Source organism: Apus apus, chromosome 5 (genome assembly GCF_020740795.1).
Source record: "Apus apus isolate bApuApu2 chromosome 5, bApuApu2.pri.cur, whole genome shotgun sequence".
Classification (NCBI taxonomy): domain Eukaryota; kingdom Metazoa; phylum Chordata; class Aves; order Apodiformes; family Apodidae; genus Apus; species Apus apus.
In genome coordinates this window covers 54675527-54703505 of record NC_067286.1, presented here as the reverse complement: position 1 = coordinate 54703505, position 27979 = coordinate 54675527, and the positions used below count along the sequence as shown (strand labels likewise).

The 27979-nt window shown below is 43.3% G+C and overlaps 2 protein-coding genes across 2 annotated transcripts; one reads left to right on the top strand and one right to left on the bottom strand.

Moving 5' to 3' along the window:
• Window positions 1-11814: 11814 nt before the first annotated feature.
• On the top strand, window positions 11815-19778 carry HSP90AA1 (heat shock protein 90 alpha family class A member 1). Its single transcript, XM_051622222.1, has 11 exons — window positions 11815-11962; window positions 13506-13664; window positions 13762-14128; window positions 14578-14711; window positions 15201-15509; window positions 16313-16478; window positions 16742-16932; window positions 17041-17188; window positions 17904-18172; window positions 18513-18846; window positions 19032-19778. The coding sequence occupies exons 2-11, from the start codon at window positions 13506-13508 to the stop codon at window positions 19139-19141; spliced, it is 2187 nt and encodes a 728-aa protein (XP_051478182.1). The 5' UTR covers window positions 11815-11962; the 3' UTR covers window positions 19142-19778.
• On the bottom strand, window positions 12471-13028 carry LOC127385858 (serine/arginine repetitive matrix protein 1-like). The gene has a single exon (XM_051622035.1). The coding sequence runs from the start codon at window positions 13026-13028 to the stop codon at window positions 12471-12473; it is 558 nt and encodes a 185-aa protein (XP_051477995.1).
• Window positions 19779-27979: the final 8201 nt, after the last annotated feature.

Sequence of the window (27979 nt, the reverse complement as noted above, 5' to 3'; positions counted from 1 at the left end):
TGCTAAGGTGAGCTGAAATGTGGCTACAGTATGTTTCTTTCCATCATTTCCCCTTGGAAAATTCAAACATAATCTTGTAATAATCTTTCTAGTCAGTGCAAATTATAATTTATTCTGTTTCTTGTCTTCTCCCCTTCCCACAGCTGTGACAGGAGAGAACTCTGGGCAAAATAAAACCAGCTAGTAACAAGACACAGTCATGGTCTTTATTCCAAACAGGTGAATAAAGGGGGCTGTTTGAACATAAATAAGAACATTAAAGAGAAGCATATCTATATCCCTTCATTAAAATGCATTTCCTTGCAGTATTATTCTGACTTGAATGGATTGTGAGAAGGTCCATAATAATCCCATCATTATACTAAATAAACCAGTATCTCCCATTCTCCCAGAGAAATTTCAAGGTTATTCTTAATTACCTCAGAGATTTCATATATAGGTAGCATTTCAGTTAAAGGCCAGCAAGAATTTCCAGTCTTTATTATTTTGTCATAACCATAAAATGTAGACTCTGGGATGTCCCAGAATGTACATGGGAAAATAATTAGTGATAATAAATCAAATTTTGCAATTACTTTTCTTGCTTTATAATACAATCTAACGTCACTACATAAAAAAGCCTAATAAGTTCCTCTTGACTAAACAATTATTCATCCTATGCTATCTTCATCTTAAGCAAGAAATTAGAAATCAGAAAGAAGTGAAAATCCAAAGTATACACTGGAGTATTAATGATGTACCTGAAACAAAAATTATATTTATCTGGCCTTTTCTCTCAAGGCATATATCCAAAATAATGTATATACTTTTTCACTCAGCGTAAAAAGCCACATGCCACAGTCATGTGTGTGTATAAAATATACATGCAGTAAGTTTTCAGCTCTATTTATCCATATTAACAGTGAATTCGTGCAAACTGAAGATCAGCCCATGGATAAAGAGGAGACTCTTCCCTTCCAGGCTGAAATAGTTGTTCATTGACACTTTCTATTCCAGCAAGAAAACCTTTCTGAAGGAGCTGGTTTGCAATTCCTTGGTTGCAAGTAATCTAGCTATTAATGTGACTAGCCAGTTAATACTGCCTACGCTCATAGGTATATCCTGAGAATGCTCAAGCCTTCTGTTGTGGTCTGTAGACAAAATCAGACACAAGGCATTGACTGATCCAAACCAGCTGAGTCCTGGGAATGACTGACCTGACAAGCACAACTGCACTCCAACCATCACGGATTCAGGCACAGGATGACCAAAGGTGACCTCATTACTACTGTGAGGCGCAGCAGCAGAGCTTTAATAGAACCATTGCTTGTGCTGGTGTCTCCAGGAGTAGTCAGTGCTCACAAAGCAAAAAGGCAGTATGTATATCACCTTCAATTCAAGGCTCTCTGGCTGTCACTAATAACAATAAATGTTTGTGAATGGAATTCATTGTTCTCATCTTGTAGCTGGCTAATATCAAGAGAACATACTGCAGAACAGCAGTGGGAGCACCAGTGCATAATCTGATACAGAAACAGCTCTAACTTTAGCAGCATATTTGCCCTGGCTGGGTAATAACCATTGACTGAACTTCATATAACAAGAGAATATAGATGGTCCCACAGTACAACACCATTGCTGCAATGTATAACATTTAAAGAAAAAGGTCAAACTTACTGAATTTCTGCATTATAAACTCCCTCTTGCAGGTCACTGCTGTGCACTGTCTTGCTTCATCAGGGTTTTGAAAGTTGGGGGAATATACATTGAAATGGTATAATTGCTGTAATTGTTGTATTTGGTGGCACACAGAATAGATATAAAGCACCAGTTCATCAGGCAGTCAGTGATGATTAAAGATTTCTTATTACAGTTACTTTAACTCCTAATTTCAGATAAAGCTTGTTAGTTGGCCATTTGTGCTGCCACTAAAACTCTCAGATTTCATCCAAGGGGAAGGCTGTGGCTGTAGAACAGAGATTATCCTAAATCCAAAGGGAGACCAAAGAGAATATTTGGAAGGCAAATAAAATAAATTGTGAAGAAGAAGCATTCTCAATTTATCAGCTATCCAATTACACTCTTTGTAAGTGCTTTGAGATGCTAATAGTACATGCTTTGAAACACTAGCTGCATACCTAATGTCCTTGCATCATTTCCAGATGCTACTAGTACTTTACTAAGCTCTTTGTACTGCCAGCATTAACAAGGACTCTGCATTACATTGCATGGCAATTTCTTGGTTTATTTTCTTACTGATATCTTATGTAGGATAGAATTATACCACATATCAATTGCATCTAGATGCTGAGGTTCTCATTCACCAACCCAGTGGATGTCTTACAAAGCTAACATTTATGTTAGTGAATATAGGAAGACAGCTCATGCTTTTGTTAATATATGGACTACTTAACAATTAAAATGTTTGTAGCTGAAGATCCTAATTGTGCAGGTGAAGCAATAAACTCTGAATGTGTATTTTATATTTATGTATCCTAAAGTTGCACATTTGGGGCCAAAGAAATCTCCTGACATATTTAGATATGCTTCTGAAATAGGCCTGATTGGCACTGACTAATTATTTCTGCCTTTTAAGCCAGAATTATTAGGGCTCTAGTTCCAAAACTGAGAACAGATGAGCAGAAAACAACTTAGAAATATACTATGAATGCCAGGTGTACCAGTATTATTTAATGAACAAATGCAACAAAAGCGCAAAGGAGAGTTGGAAACACTTCCCATATGCCTATAATGATGTTTATTCTTTAAAAAATAGTGACATGCAGGGAAATCAATCAAAAATAAGATTCAATATTATAATAGGAATGTGAATGCAGAGGTTTCTAGAGAAAAGAATGGCCCACAGTAATTTGCTGTCTCAGACAACCAAGGAGAAAGAAGACAAGGCTTTGTGGTTATATTTGGTATAAATTCAGAAGTGTATTTCTGTCAGATGAAACAAACTTGGAAGAGCTCTACAGAACTACAGGGAAGAGAGAGATTCCAGTTTGAACAAATATTCTGTGGAAATACAATTTTAGAGAAGTCATTAGAAAGAGCAGCTATGCCCTGAGGAAGGAAAGCTGAAAAATCCTTTATTTTACTATCCCAGTCCTGCAGCTTAGTTTTGTAGTTCTACTAGGAAGGACAGCAAGGATAAGACACAGAAAATGCATTCTGTCATCAGGTTTTATAGCTTTATTTTATAATAAAAAACTTCTAGTTAGAGTGAACTTGCTGCTATTATTTTAAATACTAGACACTTAAAAAGTAACTTGACCTTGACAAAATAATTTCCCCATTCCAGGCATAACTAATCAAAATAAATTGAAGATGCAGATATCCTGGGCTGTCAGCATTTGAAACAGTTTTGTCAATCATGGGAGTCAATGCAACTCCCACCCAGCTGAAAGAGCCATTCTGGAGGGTTTTTCCTCTCTCTTGTTTTGTTTTGTCAATGATGAGAGAAAAAAAGGCAGAAATATCTCCTGGCAAGTATTAACCACCACCTCTCCAATTAAGAAACAACCTGATGACTTCTAGTAACTCTAGTCTGTCCTACTTTTATAATGTAGAGCAGCTGCATGATAATGACATACATATTAACCAGCTAAGAATACTCTAAGCTCAGCTGACTGCAAAGTAGGATTTCAGTATAAATAGCCTAGTTACTTCAGGAGATTTGCCTCAGTAGGGCAAGAAGCATCTCTTTGAAGGAGATAAAACCAAACTAAAACACCTGACTTTCCCTCTAATTCATGATGTCTGGTTACTGTAGCCTACAGATAGATTTATAAAAGATTAATCAAGTACTTATACAGCTCTTCACAAAATTTCTCAAGGTACCTACTCATAGTCAGCTTTAATCAGAATTATCTTACTGCTACTGTCCTTCAGCATTCTTTTGTGGAGAGAAAGCTGGGATTCAGAGCTCTCCTGTTTTGTGTGGGGTTTTTTCCCACAAGAAATTAATCTTTTGATCTGTCTGACACAGCAGGAAAATAAAATTTAACTGTGACTAAGGAGAGGGTTCATCATGGATAGCTGTGAAGCCTTAATCTGTGATTATCTGAAAGTACTCCATAATTTTAGAATTTTGTTTTTTCCTTAATGCTATCTAATAAAATGAAAGAACTTTCTGAAAAAAAACCCAGCAAAACATAACACAAAAACAAAACAAACATAAAAAACAACAAAAAAACCCCCACAAAACAAACAAACAAAGACAAGCTATCAGCTGTAAAGGGTCCACCCAGAACATGCAGACAGACTTAAACTAATTTCTTGCCTTTTTCTTACAAGTATAGAGTGCTAAAAAAAGACTATGTCCTATATTTTAAATACTAGAAAGAATCACCTTCACGGACATCTCTTTTAAATGCTAATAATCTCTCTTCCTGAAAAATGTGGGACCTGAACTTGCAGGTTTTAAAAATTCCTATGACTTCTAAAACCTTTGTTGAAATATGCTTTGTGATGAAATTTGAAACCTCTAGGCATGCAGCAGATCATAGTATAGTCCAGTGTGCACTGAATTCTGAATAGCTGACTTCATTTCTTCACAGATACTGCAGCAGAGCAGAATTATGAAGGTGACAAGAAAAACTGTAATAATAAAATTCTTCAAAGGTTTCCTTGACAATCATAAGGAAAGAAGACTTACAAGTTTTGTAAGCAATTTTCCAGAACATGAGGTCTTCTACCTGGACACCTCTGCCAAGGGGAGACTAGACTGCCAGGGCTGAAAAAATAGGTTGCTCCACATGGGAGGGTGAGCTGCGAGCCAAGGGCAAAAGAAGGCAGGCAGGGGCAGGGAACATACTGACAAGGGTCATAATCCCATGGTACCTGCATAAAATGAGAACTGGCCCAGTGATGTTTCAGTCTGTAGCTCAGTAAGGGCCACACAAAACTGTAATAATGAGGTAGGTCCAAGGACAAGACAAGAAGTCAGGTCAGAGAGGCAAGGCTAGGATCAGTGTAGTACAAGGCTGAACCCAGACACAACTACAGCACAGCTCAGGCAAGGAAAAAAGCCACTGGCCTGGGCTTTTCTTTGTTTCCAGGAACACTGCTTATTAAGAAGCAGATGCTTCAGAAGTGTTCCTGAAGTATGAAGGCCTTTTCAACAATTTCTCTACTGCAGAAGACACTAGAACAATTTGATCCCAATTATGTCTTCTTTATATCAAATAATATTTTTTTAATATAAAAATCTTCCTTATCCAAAAATATGTGATCTTTCCAGTACAGGTGACTGCATGAACTACTCTCACCATCTGCTTATCTGCTTAAAATCTAGGACTAGGATTTATCTTATTTAAAACAAATCCAAATTTATTTCCTATCAATTTTTCTGTCATGACCTGATTATCTAACTCAACTCTAAAATGGCATCTATATTCAGGAATTTGAAAAATACTGTTGCATCAAGAGTAAGTTAGTGAAGTTCAGAATACATACTTAAATGACTTAATTTCCAATCATATACAGATTCCTAGCTTTAACTGATTAATATTTAATTTTCCATTTTAGTATTTAGTTCTACTGTTTTGAAGGTGGCTTGAAGGATAGTTTTGTCATCAAATCTACCACACACACAAAATAAGGTATGTAAGAGCTCCATACATACCCATACCTGCTAGTAAATATGCAACAGCATTGATCTGTTGTATGTACTAAACCCAGAACCTTTACTGTTACACTGAATCCAATTCTTAGAATTTGAATATATACAGGGAAAAAGTATCAGGTTTATTTCCACAGTTGTTGATGCTGAGGCTCTGTTAAGTTATTTTTCTAGTGATGTAACTTCATTATCACTGGAATTTTTTAATGTCTTTATGGGAAGTCTAAGATTTTTGTCAGGAGGCTATTTGGTCAAACATCTTGGACTCTAAACAGCTTTTTATCCAAGCTCCTTCTCCTTCTGAATTAGAATATTTAAACTTATGTCTATAAATGGAAAAAAGGTCTTAGCTATTGCTAACAGAAGTTACAGCTGTCACCATATCTATTGCACTTCCTTCAAAGTTAACATTTATAACTATTCATTATGTGAGAGGCTTCTGATTGGCATGATATTCTACTGTCACTCTCCAAACCAAATAACGGTATGTGCTCTTTTACTGGTCCCATGCTAGACAAAGACAACACTCATGACAGCACTCATTGCAGCAAACAGGTCTGCAGTCATCTTGCAATGCTCTTAAAACAAAGAGCAGAACCGAATCCTACAAAGTAACATTTGTAACCGTGGAAAACAACGTCCTGTGTTGCTACATTTACATAGGCATAATTTTTGCTTTGTACATATAATTTCAGCTAAGAAGTGTATAATTATGCATTTATTCTGAGAAAGTGCAAATCATGATATAAGGTGTAGAAGTATAAAGACAGTATCCCTTGTTCCAGTCACAAGAGAATATCCAGATGAGGACCAATTTAAAATATCACATTGCAGTGCTTATAAACTTAACCTAATCTATTAATTTTGTAACAACCAGCATATAAAGTATCCTATGATAAGATTAAACAATTATTCCGGAGTCTTGTTAACATTCCATGAGTTCAGGCCTTTCCAGGCTCATTCTCTCAGCTTTTCAATGCAGCTGAGCTTTTATTATAAAAGATATTTGACATTTGTTAGTAGTGGAATCCCTTACTTTTGCTATAACAAATGCATTCTTGCTCAACAGTTTAAGTTCCTTCCGAATTCTTTCTGAGAGCCATGTCTCTGACAGTTATCACAGTCCCTGACACATCCTTCAAGAACCATAAACTCTTAGAAAAAAAGATGCCTAAATCCTGCCCTTGATCCATGCAATTATTGCTGCCACCTACAGGTCCAAAGTACAACTACATTTTCTGAGATCAATTTTGTTCCAAAGTACCTTTTTTTTTCACCGCAAAAAAATACTCCTTTTAAGTGACTATCGATCCTTTTTCTAGTATGAGCCACTTTTTTGTGACCTACAGATCTTAGGATCACTTTGTCTTCCAGTAAGACAGAAGAAAGCAAGAAACAAAACAGCCTGAGGAACAGTTTTAAGCATGCATGAAGCCTTGCTCAGGCAGAGATCCCCAGCTGGTTTACATTTAATTATGGTAACACGGACTTTACATGCATAATTCCATATGTTAAAGAAAACGAGACACATATTACCACATCTGTGCCCTCATGTCAGTCCTCTGAAATCTACCATTTAGGTAATTTCTGTTGCTGATGGTTTTTTTTCAAGTAAACCCTGAAGCACTGAGATAACATGACAAATCTGTGTCAGAACTCAAATAGAATTATTTTAAAAGCAATGTTATAAAGGCTTTAAGACTACAACACCAAGCACTCAAAAGTTAGAAATGGTGGAATTAGAATTCTCTATGCAAATGTAATTTAATTTCTTTGTGGCTTATAATTTTTTTTTCTAAAGTCTTATTTAGCAACACAGAAACTGCCTTTGATGCTATGAAGAATAAAACCCAGTTTTCCTGTATGTTATTTCAATGCTTTCAACACTGAGTAACTTTCTTCCAGCCACCTTACTTTGTTCTTTTTTAATTTTATAATTTTCACATACCAAGGACTTCTATGAAATTGTGTAATTAAAGACTCTATTACAATAAAAATGTATATGGGGCACAACTATGGGACTAATCCTTAGGATATTAGTAAAAGCAAGATCGAGGCCCACGCAGTTAGCACAGCAATGGAACTGGCTTCCTAGCATGTGTTTTTGGTACGAAACAGTTTCTGGTTAAAGTAGACCTGCTTTTTCAGCTTTTGATTAAAATCTGAATGTTCTGAAAGCAAAAGTTGCTCAGATTCTGACGAGAAAATGGCAAATCAACTACTTCCCTGGGCTTTGCATTTTGAATTAGAATTGAAAATTGTCTTCACTGTTTTTATTTTTGCATTTACAGTTTTGTTTGAAGTAATACATCTTAATAAATAGCACTTGCCCCATGTTATTTATTTTAATACTGTAAGATCAGGAAAAATTAAATCCCACTTAACCATCCCTCAGACACTGGCTACAAGAGTAGTTTAAAAAAATGGAAACATGTTTTTAGTCTAATTTCCTAAGGAAATTAAGCACATGCAATAATGTGGTGGTTGTCCCTCAGTCCCTCTCTAATAATGTTGACTTTTTCAACCAATTCAACCAAAGTTTAAAAAGTAATAGAGATCACAGAGATATTAAGGTCAAATCAATAGGTGGGCATCAGTGATGTGTGCTCTCATTGCCTATTCTGAAGGAAAGGCAGGGAGAATTCAGCTCTGTCCTCCCTGTTTGGCTGGGCTAACAGCCAGGCGGCCACAGCTAGCCGTTCAGCAGCAGCATGTACTGCTCCTCGCCCAGGCAGAGCGTGAAAGGAAGGCAGATGAAGGAGAGAGAGGTTTGGGACAAGGAGGAGAGGGGCTTGGGGCATCTGGGGGATATGGGAGGTAAAAAGTGTGTGTGAACATAGGACTTTAGCACATTAGGCACAATGAAGCACATTAGGTTTCAGCATTTCCCCATTAATAGAATTACTTGATAAAATATGGAAGTATAGTAGCCTTTTCGCTTAAAAAAATTGAACTGTTTTACTCAGATTGTCTCACAAAATTAACTCAGACAGAAACCAAGTCTGGAACCAGTCTTTTTGGCCTAAAACTGAAGCAACACAAAACTGGGATCAGTTAAAAGAGGGTAGCTATGGGAACAAAGTGCTACCTGCATGAGGCCTCACTGCACAAGAGAACAAAAAGAATACAGATTATTCACAAGTCATGAAGAAAATATTTGTTTTACACAGGCACACAGGAACCTGGGTTAGGCAGAGCTGGGAAAACTTAGATGGTTTGCTATGAGATTACTTTCTCCTTGTGCACCCATTGAGCAATGTTGTCAAAAGAAATGTCTGCTTTTGAAGACTGCTTTTGAAAGCTCAGTAACACCATCATAAAAGAGAATGGTATGACTGGTACATAAGACAGCATGAAGGCGTGCGATCCTGGAGACATATGCAAAACCTTCCATAGGCCTTCACATGCTTAAAATTACATACATCCCTGAGTCTGAACGACTGAATCCACATTAATCAAGAGATTAGGAGGTAAAATATTTTCCTAAGAAAAACATCTTGAATATTTAGATAAAAATGACACTCTTAACATTTTGGATGTCTCAAAAGGAGAGCACACAATTTTAGTAGGGTATTACTGGAAAAAAATGCTTAGACAGATTTCCATAAATTTTAATAGTGGAGTAGTTCTCTAAAATACAGAAGTTTAATTTAATGCAAATAAAAGTTAGAAAATATTTCAGTTAATAGAGCCTGAATGTAAGAGAGTTTCTGCCTAATAGGCACGTCCTATATAATTTATACTATACCAGAACTATTTTTTATCTAAGAAAAACATGAAAGCTACATAGCTATGCTTGGCTATAACTGCCACACTTTTACGAGGCTAGTGGTAAAAAGCCACTCAGCTGCTTTATGGAAGGAGGCAACCAAAGCAGCTGTAGGACCACTGAAATTATAGCCACTAAGCAAGGAAAGGAACGCATCATACTCGAGAAAGGATTTTGGTGCACATTATTTTGTAGAAAAGCATATGTGTGAAAGGAAAAGAAATTTATTGAGAAGCACCACAAATTCAGACTTGAAAATGATAGAGAAAACAAGCAGCCAGCAGGAGCACCAAAAGGGTGACCCAGACATAAGCACAGAACTTTCTAGGCTGAGCATTGGCTGAAATCCAGATTTCCAGTGGCTTAGAACTGTGAGCAAATAACCTCACCCACATCACTTGATTTCTCCTGTTTGCTGAGCAGCAGCTCATCTACACACCCTCCTTTGTTATTGTGGACACCACAATTAATTTTTCCTTCTAATTAAAACAACCAGCAGGACCCTATATTCTAGCCAACTGCTTGGGTCAGAGCTGTAACACGAGTATTTAGAAGGGCAGACTCCTGTAAGACATTGCACCAATGCAGATACTGATCCAGATACCGCAGAAACTGCAATGAATCAAGCAGTAATTTTAACTCCTTGATGGGTCCTACACGATGTTATACACGCTTAATGTATCTTCTCGTCAGACACTGAGAAGTACAGAAAACTCCCTGAAAGACATAATACTGCAACAAAATTAAGCCTGCAGGCCCAAATTCAATCTGATTTGCTTGCCTAGGTCAAACTGCAGGATAATAGGTGCTAAGAATGTTAAATTCAGCATGAAATCTTTGGTTAAATGCATTAATGGACATGCGTACTGTAATATCTAGTTCATGGGGCACGCTGCCCAGTGTAATTCAGGATGCTCAAGGGGGAGAACGGCATATAAAAATGGGATTCCCACAAGTCAGTCAGGTGTTTAACTAGGTAGAGCCAACAGAAAATACCAAAGAGTTGCGCCTGGGATGACTTTTTGCTACAGAAACAACATCCTTTTTATTCCTCAAATAAAGAAATAGCTGTTCTTTATAAACCAGGGAGATTTTCTAGATCTATGCTTACATTGTGTACAGTTGGAACATATAACTTGGTTTGGTACTTGTATCCCAAAAAAGTGGATCAGCTCCAAGGAGAAAGTTATAGAAGCCTGGAACACATGTGATGCGGATCATTCTCCCAAGGCATGGAGGACCTACATTTAGATCCCTGCTCCCAATCAGGTCGTTCGGGACATAAAACTAACTCCCCCGCTAAATGCAGTAATCAGAGCTGCTGGGTCTAATGCAACGTGTCCTTATCATATCAAAGTCCTCTGGCAAGATGTATAAACGCATCTACAAAGACAACCGTAGCCATGCCCTTTGCACATCCAGCGAGATTTCCCCCAGATTAGAAGGCAGAAAGCCACGTACAGGCTGGGAATCCCAGCAGCTCTCAGGCTTTGGACCATGAGCAAACTGACCAGCATTGGCATCTGTGCCGTGTCTACTATTAGCACTTAAATCCTCAAGTAACAGCATAGCTATGTAGGTCTTCTGAGCTTCTCGGGATTTGATCCCTTGACTCTTTTCATCCTGAACAAATACGCAGACAAACAGGCACGGGTTTGTTCAACTCGCAGCCTGGTACTTGCCGTGTGAGGAGCGATTCTGTTCTCCCCGATTCGGCGAAACGCTTCCCCACAGCATCCTTGGGCTGTGATTCATGCAGCAGGGCCTGGCAGCCCGGGCGCGTCCCGCCCGCCGAGCAGGGCGCCCGGCCCTCCCGCGGCCCGGCCCGAGGGGGAGGCAGAACCGCAGACACCTGCACGACCGGCCGGGGGGAGCCGCCCGGCGCGACCGACCGCCCGGGGCCGGCACAGCGCGGCCCGGCCGCGCAGCTGCACAGCGGGGACGTGGGCTGAGGAGAGCGAGACCGGCTCCCGCCCACCCCGGCTCCTGGCAGCAGGGCGGGGAGAGCCGGCGCCTTCCAGGCCCTTCTCAGCAGCCCGGCGGGACGGGGGGCAGGGCAGGCAGGGGGGCTGGGGGGGTTGGGGGGCCGGGGGGGGCAGCGGCGCCGGCCCCGCCTCGTTCTAGGACGTTCTGGGGGCGCGGGGCAGGGAATGACGTCACCTGCCGCTCGAGCAACACCCCCCCGACCACCACCCCCGGGCGGCCAATGCGCATGCGCCGCCCCGCCCGCCGCCGCCCCGCCTCCGCGGCCTGGCCGGCCGTTGGGGATAACGGGCGGCGCGCGCCCGCCCAGCCGCCGGCCCGCGCGCAGAACCCCGCCCCCTCCCGGCGCGGGCCGCCGAGGGGAGGGAGAGGGCGGCCGCGGCCGGCTGCTATTGGCTGCTGGAGGCCCCGCCCCCTCCCCCCGGCGCCCCCTCCCCCGCTCCTGTCAGTGAAGGTTCCCGATGGTTCTGGAAGGAGGCGGCGCCGGGCCTATATAAAGCGGGCGGGCGGCGCGGAGCGCGCACTAGGGGTGACGCAGCGGTGCGGGCGGAGAGCGTTCCGAGCTTCAGGGAGCCGAGCAGCAGCCCTTGCCCTCTGCAAAGGTGAGCAGCGGGGCGGGGGAGGGGGGCTGTGTCGGCAGCCGGGTATGCGCAAGGGTTGGGGGTTCTTCAGGAGAGCTCCCGTTGCCCAGTGCGGTGGGTGGGGGATGTGTCCGCGTGTTGGTGAGGGGAGAGGGCGAGGGGGGTGGCCCGGGAGCCGCGTGCTGGGGGACCTGCGTGTTCCCCTTCCCCCTTCAGCCCTTGTGAGAAGGGAAGTGGGCTCCGAGCGGTGCTGGGCAGGGCCAGAGGGGTGAGGTGCCGGGGTGTCTAAAGTCTGCCCACTTATTTTTTCCATTTTGGGATGTTACGGAGAGGGAGAAGCCGGCGGGCAGTTCCTGGGGGGAGAGGGGGGCTGTTTTTTCCGCTAACAGAGCGGGGGAAGGGAGGCGTGGGTGTCGGGTGGAGAAGGCCGTTTCTTGCCGGGGGTGGTAGTTGCGGGTCTAGCCCCCCGTAGCAGGGGTGCTGGCGGGACTTGGCTGCCTTGCGGAGGGGCAGCGAGGGAAACTCGGTCTCAATGAATGGGCGCCCGGCCACGGGCGCAAGATGGAGGGGCTGGCGGGCGGTGCCGACGGGGAGCGCGGCCAAGGCGAGCGAGGGAAGGGGCTGCGAGGCAGCGCGGGCTGTGCTCGGGGAAGGGGGCGGGAGAGGAAGGAGGGGGGTGCGCGGGGCGGGGGGGCGGTCGGGGAAGGCTCTGGCAGTTTCTAGAAGCTTTCCCGCTGCCGCCGCCGGCCTGCAGGGGGCGCCGCGCCCGGCCCGCGCTGCCCCGCCTGGCGGGGCGATGGCGGCGCCTCTGGCGGCACCGGGGGCCGGTGTGTCCCGCCGGGCTGGGCTTGCGGGTCGTGGCGTGGCACCGGGGCCGCTCCGTCCTGCGGCGGCTGGAGGGGGGGGCGGTCGGAGAGGATTTCTTGTTCGGTTTGGATCTGTTGCTCCTGAGCCTTGGCTCCTGCGGAGGGTGTCCTAGAGAGCAGATCGAATGCGGATATCTATGTAGGACAGAGTAACGAGCCCGCTTGGGCCGTGGTGATGCAGAAGTTCCAGTTGCGGGGGGTGTTTGTATTTGAAGAGTCATGTGAGCGAATTACGGGATGGACGTGAGAAAAGGAGAGTACTTGAAACAGAGCCCTTACTGTGGGAATCGGCTGCAGAGCGATGCGGCTGACCGCTCGGATTCCGGGCCAAGTTCTCAGTTGTATTTTTTTTTTCCTGCAATGTGTATTTGGTCTGTTCCGAGGGGGAGTAGGGATCATACCTCCATCTGTAAATGAATGGAGAGGAAAACTTAAGTTATCCCGAGTGGTACGAACCAAAGTGAACGTAAAGCAATTTTGTTGTTAAGGTTTTGTATTTAGTTTCCATATTTCTCAACGTTCCTGAATTGTTACTGGTAGGAAGTAAGGTTTGGGTTTGCTATTTTTTTGTGTATGTTCTTGTGGTAGTGTATTAGAAAACACAGACGTGTTTTTCTTTCGGAATGTCATTGTCACTGCTTGCAAATGAGTGTGCAGCAAGCTGCTCAGGACAAGGTTTCAGCTCCCTCTCTTTACAGATGCCGGAAGCTGTGCAAACTCAAGACCAACCAATGGAGGAGGAGGTGGAGACCTTTGCCTTCCAGGCTGAGATTGCTCAGTTGATGTCTCTGATCATCAACACTTTCTACTCCAACAAGGAAATCTTCTTGAGGGAGCTGATTTCCAATTCATCAGATGTAAGTACCTTAATTTCTATCTTGATTCTTGTTAGTGGGACTATGGATCTTTTTAAGAATAGTTGGTGAATATTAAAGCCTGCTTTTTCCATTGCAGGCTCTGGACAAGATAAGATATGAGAGTTTGACTGACCCAAGCAAGCTGGATTCTGGAAAAGACCTGAAAATTAACCTGATCCCAAACAAGCACGATCGTACTCTGACCATTGTGGATACAGGCATTGGGATGACCAAAGCTGACCTGGTCAACAACCTTGGTACTATTGCCAAGTCTGGCACCAAGGCTTTCATGGAGGCACTGCAGGCAGGGGCTGATATATCCATGATTGGTCAGTTCGGTGTTGGTTTCTACTCTGCTTACCTGGTTGCTGAAAAAGTGACAGTGATCACTAAGCACAATGATGATGAGCAGTATGCTTGGGAGTCATCAGCTGGAGGATCTTTCACTGTCAGACTTGATAACGGTGAGTATTAAATGTCTTTGTTTCAAAGCATGCTTTTGCAGATGTGGGGTTTTTTAACTACCTGATCTGTGTGCTGGAAAGGACACAACACAGACAAAATGGGGAGTCTGGTCAGGTGTCAGATGAAGCACAGGCACATCTGTCAGAGAGTGCCTGAGGGAATTGGTGTCTTCTATTGAAGACTGAGATTTCAAAGCTTACACGTGGAAACCTATAACAAAGCTTACACGTGGAAACACCTATAACGCTCTAGTTAATGAAAATGGCTTAAATGATTATTAGAAATACATACCTGGGTACAGCAAGCCTGAGGAAATCTCCAAAAGTCTGTTTCTGTACACAGAAACTTGAGTTTTCCCATTGTAAAGACATCACTGAATGCGTATCATAGAGTTAGTGAAAAGCCTAGTCTGCTCCTGCTCTAGTAAAACCAGTGAATTCCATTCCAGGTGAACCTTTGGGCCGTGGAACAAAAGTCATCCTGCATCTGAAAGAAGATCAAACTGAATACCTGGAAGAAAGGCGAATCAAAGAAATTGTGAAGAAGCATTCTCAGTTCATCGGCTATCCCATTACACTCTTTGTACGTACCTTGCTTGAGATACTATGTAATTGAGTATGGCCACCTTAAATGACTTTTTTGAAGTCTTAAGAGCAGTCCATGTGTATTTTGTTAATTAAAATTGTTACAGATGTTACATGGATGTAGCTATACTGAAATGCAGTTCTGTTAATTACAATCTTATTTTACAAAATCAAAATGTTTGTTTTACCAAGCTAGTAGTTAATCACGGTTCCCAAACCATTGAGTAAACTATCTACATCTTGATGTGTTATTGATAAAACAACTTTGTAGTCAGTGGACTGAAACTAAAAGCATTAGTTACTACATAATAACATGGAAACAAAATAACCACTTGTATCTTAGCACTCAGAATTTAATTCCTTACTTGAATGTGAGAGGAAAATTGAACACTATGTTCATGTACTTTGTGAGACTACAAGGGACACCTTAGGGCTGTTGATGGTAAAACTTCTGGGTATCAATTAAAACAATAATCTTTTTTTGTAGGTGGAGAAGGAACGTGATAAGGAGGTGAGTGATGACGAGGCTGAGGAAAAGGAAGAGGAAAAAGAAGAGAAGGAAGAAAAGACTGAAGATAAACCAGAGATTGAGGATGTTGGTTCTGATGAAGAAGAAGAGAAGAAGGATGGAGACAAGAAGAAGAAAAAGAAGATTAAGGAGAAGTACATTGATCAGGAAGAGCTCAACAAGACCAAGCCCATCTGGACCAGGAATCCAGATGACATAACCAATGAGGAATATGGAGAATTCTACAAAAGTCTAACTAATGACTGGGAAGACCACCTGGCAGTCAAAGTAAGTTCCTGTCTTCAGGCACAGTTACACTTGCCACTAAGTTGCTAAACATGCTACTGAGCTCTGATACATTCCTTCAGATCTTGCTGTGATAAGTTGCTTAGTATTTTGGAGTGATACTGTTTCAAACACATGTGAGGGTGACAAGGCTACAAGTTACTCAGGCTACTGTTAGGGCTGTGGGGTCTTCCTAAAAGGAGTGCAGGTGCTTTCCCAGTAAGTAGCTTTGTTAGAAGCACAGAATGGTTTTGGTTGTGAGGGTCCTTGAAGATCATCTAGTTCAACCTCCCTGTATGGACAGGGACATCACCTATTAGCCCAGGTTGCTCCAAGCCCCATCCAGCCTGGCCTTTGAACACTTCCAGGGATGGGGCATCCACACCTTCCCTGGGCAACCTGTTCCAACCTGTTTGGTTGTTACTGAATCTAATTAAAATGTATAATTCGATTTCAGATAAACGTAAATTCAGTTGCTTGGGTTTGTACCTTAGTTTTGAGTAGAAGGGATGGGTGAGAGGTAATTGTCCTTTTGTGGGAAGTGCCATAAAAATTCATGTGCTTTCCAAAGCCTGTTATGTAATAATACAGGAAACGATGTTTTCTGAATTGGACTGGTTGCCCGGTAACAACTGTACAGGTCTGGGATTTGTCTGGAGAAAGTGTGTTCTTCCTGGCCAGTGTCTTGGTTGCTGTGCTCTGCCTGAAGTCTCAGGATGGTTGCTGTTTGCCTTCTGCATTTGAAGAGCTCTTCAAATGAGAGTTGCAGAAGTTGACTAAAATGATACCATCCTGCTTTTTTTCAGCACTTCTCTGTGGAAGGGCAGCTGGAATTCAGAGCTCTCCTGTTTGTCCCACGGCGTGCACCCTTTGATCTGTTTGAAAACAGGAGGAAGAAGAACAACATCAAGCTGTATGTACGCAGAGTTTTCATCATGGACAACTGTGAGGAACTGATCCCTGAATACCTGAGTGAGTATATTTTTGAGGAAAATGTTACAGAGACTGCCAAGCAATTTTGTAGTTTCGCTTTACATCAGAAGAAACCCAAGAAGGGGGAGGCAGAGCTGATCAAGATTCAGCTGAGCAGTTTAAATTACTGCTTGATTTGTGTGGTCTAGAACTCTGTAGAAATTGAGTCATAGTTTTAAATGGGCAAAGCCACTTAAGTGATGACTGGTAAAGCTGTTATCTTTAAGACTTTACAATGCTAATTCTTGCTGAATCTCTTACAGATTTCATGAGAGGTGTGGTGGACTCTGAGGACTTACCTCTGAATATTTCTCGTGAAATGCTGCAGCAAAGCAAGATCCTGAAAGTGATCCGGAAGAACCTGGTGAAAAAGTGCTTAGAACTGTTCACTGAGCTGGCTGAAGACAAAGAGAATTACAAAAAGTTCTATGAGCAGTTCTCCAAGAACATCAAGGTTTGTTACTTCTGTTACGGATTTCTGTTTTGTCTACAATAGTAAGCTACCACAATTTTTAGTATTTATGTAAAGGCATTATTAAGTAGTTTCTTTTTTCTTATGCAGCTTGGTATACATGAAGACTCTCAGAACCGCAAGAAGCTCTCAGAATTGCTGAGGTACTACACATCTGCCTCTGGTGATGAAATGGTTTCCCTGAAGGACTATTGCACTCGGATGAAGGAGAACCAGAAACATGTCTACTACATTACCGGTGAGTTGGTAACAGAAGCTGCAAATGCTAGTGTATCTGTGGGGTTATTGTGAGGGAGGGATTAGAAAATGTAAGAGAACCATGGTGGGTTCTCTTGGTGAAGCTGGAAAAAAGTTAAGAAGGAGGTGCCATGCAGGACATGCCTGACAGACTTGTTACGGTAGTTAACATGTCTTTGAACAGCCGAATAGCTAGAGATCTGAAAGTGGTCCTTGCATACTAGTTTGCTTACTTACTTTCAAATGCATCACATGCACCTGCCCCCGCCACTAAGCCCAGGAGTTCTGTGCTTTGATAGCTTTGTGTTCCAGCTTTTAGCTAATGAATTCAGCCAGGATTATACGGATTTTTAAGACCTTATGCTCCAGCCATCTTAACTACTTGGGCATCAGATACAAAGGCTTTTTTCAAAAGGTAAATGCTGTACAGGGCTTATCTGCTCTCTTCCTTGGCAGGAATGAGAAATCTTACCTGGCATTCCAATAAATTTTACTGTGAAACCAGTGAAGCATCAGAAGCTGAGATGTCAGTTTAATAGACTTGAATCTATTCAGGCTAGTCTAGTCTTTGTAGTAGCTTATCACACCTCCTCTGTCTCTCCCTGCTATGGACATGAAGCATCACTATAAATGTTGAGTAGCTTCTTCAGAAAATAAGCTGCCATGTGACAGTTACAGGGCTCAGCCACCAGCTGTGGTGTTCTTGCTTTTTGCAGGTGAAACAAAGGATCAGGTGGCTAACTCTGCTTTTGTGGAGCGCCTTCGCAAACATGGCCTGGAAGTGATCTACATGATTGAGCCTATTGATGAATACTGTGTGCAGCAGCTGAAAGAATTTGAAGGCAAGACCCTAGTTTCTGTAACAAAAGAGGGTCTGGAGCTTCCAGAAGATGAGGAAGAGAAAAAGAAGCAGGAGGAGAAGAAAGCCAAGTTTGAAAACCTGTGCAAAATAATGAAAGACATCCTTGAAAAGAAAGTAGAAAAGGTAATTAATAGGAAGTGTTCGGTTCATCTATCTATATGTAACAAGTTTAATGATCTGAAAATAAGTTGTTGGGTAGGAGGGTCAGAGAACTATGTTACAGTTGCCTTTTCTGAAAGAGAGATGGTAATTCTGTAAGATAGAGGAGAGGTGTCTTTAGGTTGGTTGGTTTTAGTAAAGCTAAGGGGTTCTTTTAAGTGGGTATTGCAAATTCTTTGGCTCTATCTCATGAGCCTTAGGCTGCAGCAGGAGTTGAACCTTGGTTAAATCAGTTGGGATAGTAAATCTAATGTAGATGTTGAAATGTTGAATAACAAACTTGTGTTTATATGGCCTTTTCTAGGTGGTTGTGTCCAATCGTTTAGTCACTTCACCATGCTGTATTGTAACAAGTACATACGGCTGGACTGCCAATATGGAGAGGATCATGAAAGCACAGGCATTAAGAGACAACTCCACAATGGGATACATGGCAGCAAAGAAACATCTGGAGATTAATCCTGATCATTCCATCATTGAAACACTGAGGCAGAAAGCCGAGGCTGATAAGAATGACAAGTCTGTGAAGGATCTTGTCATCCTGCTGTATGAGACAGCGCTTCTGTCTTCTGGCTTCAGCTTAGAAGATCCTCAGACACATGCCAACCGCATCTACAGAATGATCAAACTTGGCCTGGGTAAGTGAGAAATCTGTCTCTAGTAAACTCGGTGTGGTGACAGGCTCTTGCAGGCAGGGTGCTGTTCACCTTGGTGCTGCTTTGTCCCTGTGAGAAGCGGGGAGCCCTCAGATCGGTTAAGTGCTAAGGAGAGTAAAGTTTTGAGTCCTGATACAGCATTAATGGGCTGTGTTTTTCCTGGGCAGGCATTGATGAAGATGATACTGCTGCAGAAGAAGCTAGTCCAGCAGTTACTGAGGAGATGCCACCTCTTGAAGGAGATGATGATACATCACGCATGGAGGAGGTGGATTAAAACAGTTTACAGGAACTCATGAATGTTTCCTTGGCTAATTCGAATAAGTTATATTTTGTATATTATGAATGTTACCTGCCAAAAAAAAAAATATCTTTTGACACTTTGTCTGCATTCCCTCTTTATATTTATTTTCAAAGATGTTATACCTTTATTTTTGTTACATTGCTTTTTCAGCTGATGTGAGATACAAATGCCATTGAGGGAATATTTTCTTTAACACTGTACAACCCTAAACAGGCAAGTAAGGAGTAGTTATTTCTGTCTGTATTAGCTGGTTGCAGGTGGCAGGGTTTTTGACTTATTCTTAATTGCCAGAAATGTGGGAAAGGTAACAAAGAAAGTGACATCAGGAGGTTGCAGTTTGTTTAGTGTTCTACAGCTCTTCAACTCTAAATATACCTAACATACAGTACCTAGTAACTAGGTATCTAGAAGAGCTGAAATATTTGGGAAGCTTTAACCCTTTTGCTCCTAACAAGGTCTTGATGTTTAAAGTTGTTTTTTATACTGTTTAAGGATTCTGGATTGCACTCTACCATAGAATAGAATCCACTGTAAATCTCTATTGTGACTTATGCAACTCTGCATGTGCAGTTCAAACCTAGAACTGTAAGAATAAAAGTGTTAAGAATGAGTAGTGTCACTGACTTGTCTGTTAACAATCGAGACAAAACCTGCTGTTTGGTTATTGCTTTGGATCAAGAGGTACTGGCTACTGAATCATAGAATCATTCAGGTTGGAAAAGACCCTTGTGATCTGAGTCCAACCATCATCCCTACTCTACAAAAGTTCTCCCCTAAGCCATATCCACCAACACCACATCCAGATGACCCTTAAAGACATCCAGGAATGGTGACTCAGCCACCCCCTGGGCAGCCTGTTCCAGTGTATAACCACTCCTGTGAAAAAACTTCCTAATGTCCAGTCTAAACCTCCCCTGTTGCAGCTTGAAGCCATTCCCTGTTGTTCTCCTGCTAATTACCTGTGAGAAGAGACCAGCACCAAACGCTTCAATGACCCTTCAGGTAGTTGTAGAGTCTGATGAGGTCTCCCCTCAGCCTAAAGAGGCCTGGCAAGTAGAGCTGGGCTCCTAATGCTGAGTCTGATGGTGGACATCATGCTGTGCTGAGATGTTCAGTTCTGCAGGTGAAGTTCCGTAGTCAGCAGTGTGTCCTAGGCTTGAAGGAGATTGGAGAAAGGAAATGCTTGGCAGCCTGCTCCAGCAAGCCTCCCCTGCAGCCAACTGCTGCAGAGGGGGTGTCCGTGCTTGTCTTTGGACAGATAACACTGGGTACTTGAAACAAGCTTGAGCTGAATGAGCTCAATTGAGAGGAGGAGGTGGGGGCAAGTTCTGAGCATCTTGCCCTCTGGCGAGTCACATCTGTTGGAGCTGTTTCCCAATATGAAATAATTTCCATATGACAAGTGGGCTTTGGATTTTTTTTAATATGAAAGGACAATGAGTTATGATTGCAGCAACATCTTGCAGGAACCTAGAAAATCTGCCTTATGCAAGGTAATTCAAAGTAGTTGCCCAAGTTCTGGATTCCCAAGGAAGCTGTGTGGGAAAGTGCTCTTCTGATGTGGAAAAAGTCCAGTTAATGCCCTAGTGCAGAGGTGGTGGCTGCACAGGGCAGATGTGCTGGCTGAGCAGCAGGCTGCCTGGCAGTTGTGCCAACTGGCATTTTTGCATGTCTGCTTGTTAAACTGGTGTGCTCATGTGTTTGCAAATCACTGCATTTTTTTTCCAAAATGAAGATAGGATTTGGTATAAAAATGAGAAACTGCTTGTGCTATAAAGATTGCTGACAGCCTGGTGTGCTTGGAGGCTTCTGGTTTTTCTCCACCTGAACTGAGTGGTCACACTGGATCTTGCCCAAAGGACACAACAAAAGTGGGTTTTGCTGTGGCACAGAGTGTGGAACTCCCCTTTTTTGGCTAGTTTTATACATTTTAGGGAGTAAGGACACTTAACCAGGAGCTTTCTTGGTGAGCTGTCCTAGTTCAGGGTCTTTGTTTTCCATGCTTTGTACTGTTGTAATGAGGTAAGTGTTGCAGCAGAGTTCAGAAGAGGCAGGGTGCCCTAATAACCACCTTTTTTCAGGGATCCTTCACCCTATGGTGAGGCCCATGGTACAGAACATAACGCTTGCCTCCTCTGTTCTAATTATAGCACCCTAGTCTTGTACCTAAGGATGTGGCTGAGGGGAAAGAAGCAGCCAAAATGCCTCATTCTTAAAGCCTCAAAGAAGGGGATGAGGACACCCTAGAGATGTTGCTATAAAATACTTCAGGACAGCATGAGCCTATCAGATCCACGGGTGACTCAAGAGCTGTATTTCAAGGCAAAATATTCAGAGTGTTCACAAACAAAACTTGGAAGTAAGAGCAAGCGTCCAGACAGTCTTCAGTGAAATCCTCTCCAAAGGCCAGCAGGGCTGCCTGGGTTATTGATACTCTGCTGCAGTGAGAGGTTCTGTTTCATTGGTGTTTTGAGAAAATGCACTCCCTTTCATCTTCCTGGCTAACTGTGATGTCCCAAAGGCAGATCAAAGAACACCAACAATACACCCACCTCTTGCAAATGGAGAAACAAAGTTTAGAAAGGGCTGAAGGGATTTTTTTCCAAGGTCAATGATTCGATGCATCAATACAGGAAGAAAAGAACTGAAGCTGTTTTTTCTAACCTCCTGTTCAGGTCTCCCAGTGATGCTGCCCTCACATGCAAGAGAAAACTCAGAATCTTAAAAAGTCCGTATGGTTTCTGTGCCACGTACTGTCCTTTATTTTGGATATGGTTCCTTGAGAGTATCTGGAACAGCTGCCTTTGAATATAGCACTTCTGTACTCACTGACTGGAAACACCAAGGCCATTTCTTTGTCTCCCACACTCTTCTGTTGTGCATTCTAGGGAGGAGACCTAATGAAGATAACGGGGTGTTGTTATGTGGAAGCAGCTGTGAGTACAGGAATGTAAAGGCTGCCTTCATTCTCTCTTGTTATTTTTGCGAAGAAATAACTACCATCTATTAACAATAATGGGTGGTGTGGCACTTTTTGAGGTGAGTTGTGGGATGAGGAGGCTGCAGCAGCAGTTACAGTTGGCCATGCTTCCTGTTGTACTGCACCTTCTCTACAAGTACATATGAAGTAAAGGATAAAGCCAATTTTTGTCCTGCAAAACAGCTATAAACTGCACTTTACTGTCTTTACTCACAGCTTGATTTTAGTAGGATTCTAAAAGATTTCCTGTACTGCTCATAGGCAGAAACACACAGCAGGAGATGAGACCTTGCAGTTTCTGCAGCATCTTGTTTCCAGCTTCCCATAGCACATTCAGGCTTGGCTGAAATGTTCTTGATTAGCATTTGGCAGTGGGTTCAACCAAATGGCTGCAGATCTCCATTCTCTCATCTGCCCCTGCTTCATCTGATGAACTTCCTTTGGATGAGTATCTTGTTTTGATTCTTCCCTGTTGCAGATTAAGTAAAACCCCCTTCACCACAACACACTGCAATCTTGCATTTTTTAAAAAGTGTTTCACATGTGAAAAAAATTGTTCCTCATGTCTCAACAGCACAAGTGATCCTGGTGTTGGGCTTTATTGCCAGACAGCAATTCCAGCACTACCTATGGATTAAAACAGAGATAGGCATCTCTGCTTGTTCTGGTCCTGCCTGAAGGTGCCCTGTGAACAATCTGTCTTGTCTTTGGCAGCTGCAGGGCACCACCAGCAGAAGCAGATGAGCCCCTACAGCCACAGGGTCACTGGGGACAGGTGGTGGCTGTCAGGAGACAGGGTGACACTGGTCTAAGAGGAAAACGAGAAAAAAAGCAGTAGAAAGTGTTGCCTGGGATCTTTGGGCAGGGTGGAAACCTGCTCTTATGGAAGGGCCCAGGGCTTTAAGGACAAAGCCTGATCTTGTTTCAACTTGGCCTTCAGAGATCAGGGGCTCATTTAGGATTTTTTTTCTTAAGAGTTCACCTTCTCCTGGCCCCATGAAGAAAAAGTAGTATTTGCTTGATTGCTTTGGTTTCAGCTTGCTTATCAGATCCCAGGCCACAGCCGGAGCACCCAGATGGCTGCAGAGCTGCACGTGGAATGCCAAAAGCCCCAGTTCATCCTGTACTTATTGCATTTCTTAGAGTGGGAGGCTTGGCTGGAATAAGATATCCCTGAATCAAACACTGCCTGCTGTGAATCAGGTCCATGTTCACGGCTCACAGCTACAATCTGCAGTGGAACAAAAATAATTTCCATTGGCTAAAAAATGGATTCAAGATTATTAATTGCTAATTCAAGATTAACATAAACTGACTCCTAAATCTGCTTCCAAAGGCAGCAGCCCTGGCTGCTCTGCAGGCCAGAAAAGCCTTGTGGCCCTTCCCTGATGGACACGTAACCTCAGGCAGCCTCTGCTCCAGATGTAGTGTCTTCTCTGCAAGAGCTGCTCTCTGATGGTCCCAGTCCCAGAGCTGTGAGGATTTGTTTTCATCTTGGACAAATTAATTTTCTACAGATTTTTCCTCCAGCACGTATCACAGCAGACAATCTAGTATGTTTTGCCTCTTTATGTAGAAATCAGATATATTTCAAAGGGGGGAGAAGATTATTATTTAAAAGAACAAAAGAGATGCATGTGTGATTTATTAGATGGGAAGGTACAAGGTGGAGGCTGAACTGATCTGCTGAGAGCGCTTGCCTGCTGGGGGCAGCCGCGGCAAGAGAAGGAGCAATGACACCTTCCAAAACCAGAGAAGTGTTACCTGTGTTCTTGTCTGGCCATGGAGCCTGGATCTGGGAAACTGGAGGCACCTGGGGCTGGCACAAGGTCTGTGCAGGGGCTTTTGCTGAGGGTGACAAGGAGAGCCAAGACACCAAGTACAATAAATGATTGCAATAAATGGCTCAAGAACATTTCTGTACCTCTGTAAGCCTCTGGCCGCCCTCCTTGCTCCCACTGCACCAGCCAGGTATGGCTGGAAGCTGCCCTGCCTTGGCCATGGCATCGGGGGTGCACTTTGCAAGGTGGAAACCCAAAGTCTACCTTGGAAAGCTGTTGTCAGGCTGTACCTTCACTTCCCCACCCCTGCTTGATGGGTGCTGGCAGAGGGTCCATTGTGCAAGCTTTGGCCTGGTCTCAACCTTAGAGTCACCATTTCATCTGCAATGCCTTGCAGACCAACAGCTCTCTAAAACCCCAGACACCAGGGCCTTGTTGCAAACATGTTGCCTGCAAAGCATCAGTAGTTAATTTTGAGCAGGTTTTTGCAGCAGAAATTACTCCAAGCCAGGTGTTTGGATTAAGGATGGTGATTGTACGCACTCATTCAACTCAGCTGGCACTGCAGGCACTAACACAGGGCTTCTTAGCTCCCACCTTGGTTGTGGGAGGTGCTGGGGGATTTTGGATGAGTTTTGGCTGCTCTGCTTTGATTTTTTTTTTTTTTAAGTGGTTAGAGAATCCAAAGAGGAGGAATCACCATCAGAGTGTTCCTGCCTGGGTAAACAAAGTAAGGAGATGGAAAAGGAGGTATGTGTGGTAGGCTGTAGGTCAGCTGGCAGCAGAAGTGGGGTGGAAGGATTGTGTGAGTTGCACCTAGTGCAGCTGCTGTCACTGACACCTCCTCAGGGACTTGCTCCTCTGCCTTTTCAGAGCAACAACCCACTGCTGGCTCCAGAGTGAGATCCTTGTTTTACTGAGGCTTTTACAGTAATCTCAAAATTAATCTTAAAGTCTTCTCTGTTGTGCCAGAAGGTGCAAGTCAGACAGGAAGGAACTAAGAGGAAAAAGAGACATTCAGTTTGAAGTAGAAATACTTAGTTCCTCATTTCCCTATAAAAAGGAGAAGGGGAATGTGGCCTTCAAAGGGTCAAATCACATCTACTTTGTGAAAAATGGGCCTGAGTTACAGTTCTCTGCTAAATATGGAAAAATACTATTCCTTGTATTTAAAAATATCAAATGTGTTGCTCCTCTTAACAAGTGATGGTGAGTAAATGTGATGATATCTAAGTTTTCCAAATTAAATGTGGTGGATTGTAAACAATCAAGAGAGATGCTTGATGGGCATCATGTGTCCAACCACAACTGTCCATCTAACAGTGGGCAGATTGTCTGCTGCAGCAAACAGCAGGAGGAAACACCTTGACTACCCTGGCTTTCTCTGGAGGTTCCATTTTTGGCTGCTGATTGTTCTCTCAGCCTGCAGGTTGCAGTAAGTTGGTGAGAGTGGAGGGGGCCGCTGCATCTCTGGCCATCAGGCCTTGCAAACCCAATGGCAGATGCACGTGCATGTGTGTGTATACGTGTGCTTTATCTACCTATACACCTGGGGAAAGGTAATGACTAGAGGACTCCAACTGATGTGCTATTTTGTGCATGAAACATGCTGTAGAACTCCACACAGTTGGCTCTGGTGAACCCATCCATTGTGAAGAGCAGCCTGCATCCTCCAGTAGCAGCACAAAGTGCTGTCATGGGGGCACTTTACTCTCTCCTTGCTTCACTCCAATCTTTTTTTAAAAGAGTGAAGGCTCCAGGTCGAGGGAGCTGAGGGGGCCTGTGTGAGCGCTGGGCTGGGGGTGGGGCAGCCGAGGCTCCAGCCTATAAAGCTGGAGGAGGGTGAGGGTGCTGGGGGCAGGATGGCTTCAGCTGAGAAGAGGCAGAGGAGGAGGCGTGGGGCTGGGCAGCCCATGGATGGTAGGGGGAGAAGGGAGCACCCTGTGAGCCCTGTTGGAGGATGGAAGCGTGTGGGGACTAAATGCCAGGGTGGGAGGGCTGGGGCAGAGGGCTGACTCACAGCAGGGCTTGGTATTTGACTCTCTCTTGCCTGGTTTAATGTTTTGAGCACAAATCCACCTCTGAGGGTTCAGAAAACTTGTAGTTACTTAAAACAAAAAAGGAAAAAAAATCTCCTTTATAAGCTTCTCTAAAAACAAACATATATATAAAAAACATATATATAAAACAAAAACATTTTTCTGATGCTACATGAAGGACCATTGAATCAAGTAATTGTTTTGGTAGAAGACAGTAGCTTTTTCTTTCTTTTAAAATAGAAGCTGCCTTTGCTTGAGAACTTAACACAGACTTTGATAAGGAATGACCAGCCTCTCTAACACAAAGGAGTTGCTGTGTTTGGGCAATTTATGAGAAGATTTTTCTCTAATGTGCTTTCCTACCCTCTGCCTGTTTTAGTAGATGCTCAGAAAATGAAGGATTCTGTTAAAAGCTCAGACTGCACAGAAAGACTGGCACGTAAATACATGGTAACTGCTTCCCAATTGCTGCTTTCTATTTCCCTATTAAAACATAATTTAGAAAGTGTTAGTTGCCTTGTCTGACAGTGCAGGAGCTGTGCTGGAAAAGAGTGCATGAAAAACACGTGTGAATGAGTTATTTGAAATGGTGTCACCTGCAAAGAAACGGAAAGGGAGGGAGGAAGCTGTTCCACTTCTGTGCTACCACCTGGGAATAGGGGGGCTGTTTGTCAGGTGTCTGTATTAAGAGCATGAGGAAAAAATGAGGGTGTAATTTTAGTCATTTATCTGCAGCTGAGTTTCTGAAATGCAGGCCCACTAAAAGCAAAGAAACAAAAAAAACCCCTCAGTGCAAATCAAACAGCATTTTAAAAAGTTATTTAGGGACCTAGAGTAACTGTTCCTAGCAAATACATGTCCTGGATAGCTTCCCATGGTTTGCTTTTTGATTTATTTTTTTTTTTTGGCAGGTGGGAGAGGGCAAAAACTTATATTTTTCCCTTATGACTAACTTGCACAACCCAACCAGCACAACATATGTGGGATATTTGCAAGGGCAAGCTTGCTTCAGATGGGAAAGCTTTAGAGCTACGTAGCATTTACAGTTTGCACTAGAACTTCAACCCAAAGCTGGGGTAATTTCTGCTTTGAGTAGCATTTCTTTCCCTTCCTCCTCTGCAGCAGAAGTGCATAGTGGAGTCAAGTACAGAGTCTGAGTCTGAATCCAGTGCAGAGGTAAGAACTGACTCTGAAGTATTTTGATGAAATTGGTGAGATTCCCTGATAGGTATCCAACTCTTCGTCGGTCTAAGAAGGGTCTAGGCATGGCTGTTGGGGTTGTTGGTTTTGTGACCATAGAAGAAATGGAGAAAAAAACCCCACACCAACAGCCCCAAACTCAACACTGTTCTGTCCTTCAGGGTCTTCCTTAAAGCAGTTATTAATTTTGGCAAAAAGTGATTCTGCAGGGATGAGGCAGGAAACTGTCAGTGTTTTAGGTAGGCAAAAGTAGCATAAGCACTTCTAACAAGTGCTAAAGCTGAGCTTGGTTGTTTCTGGTGGTTGACTTCCAGCAGGTCTGGTCAAGAGGGGTCTCTAGCTTCTAACTGTTCATTTGGGATGAGATGAAGAGAGCACCTCTGTTGCTGTGGCAGTGACTTAGGAACACTGTTAACTTCCTGAACCAGCGTGTATAACATTGGGGAAAAACAACCTGATTTTGGAGTGGAGAACTAAGTACTTAAATTTTGGCTTAAAGTCTTCAGAATTTCTGCTTGCTGTTAGTCCATGCAAATTACTGTGCTCTGTGGCCTACAGAAGCTGTCTGCCAGGAGCCTGCTACCACTTTACCTTCCAGAAAGCACAGTGGGAGGCTGGAGGTTTCCACAGGCTCCTTCTGAGAGAAACAAGGCTGGGGGTCCAGCTGTCTGGTGGGGCTCTGATGGCTGGGCTGGGTAGTAGAGGGGCTTGCAAAGGTGCTCTCACAGGAGGGGGCTGAAGCAGGTGCCAGGTCAGGACTGGGGGATTTGGGGGCTCTTTGGAGAAACAGAAACTGGTTTTCTTCATCACC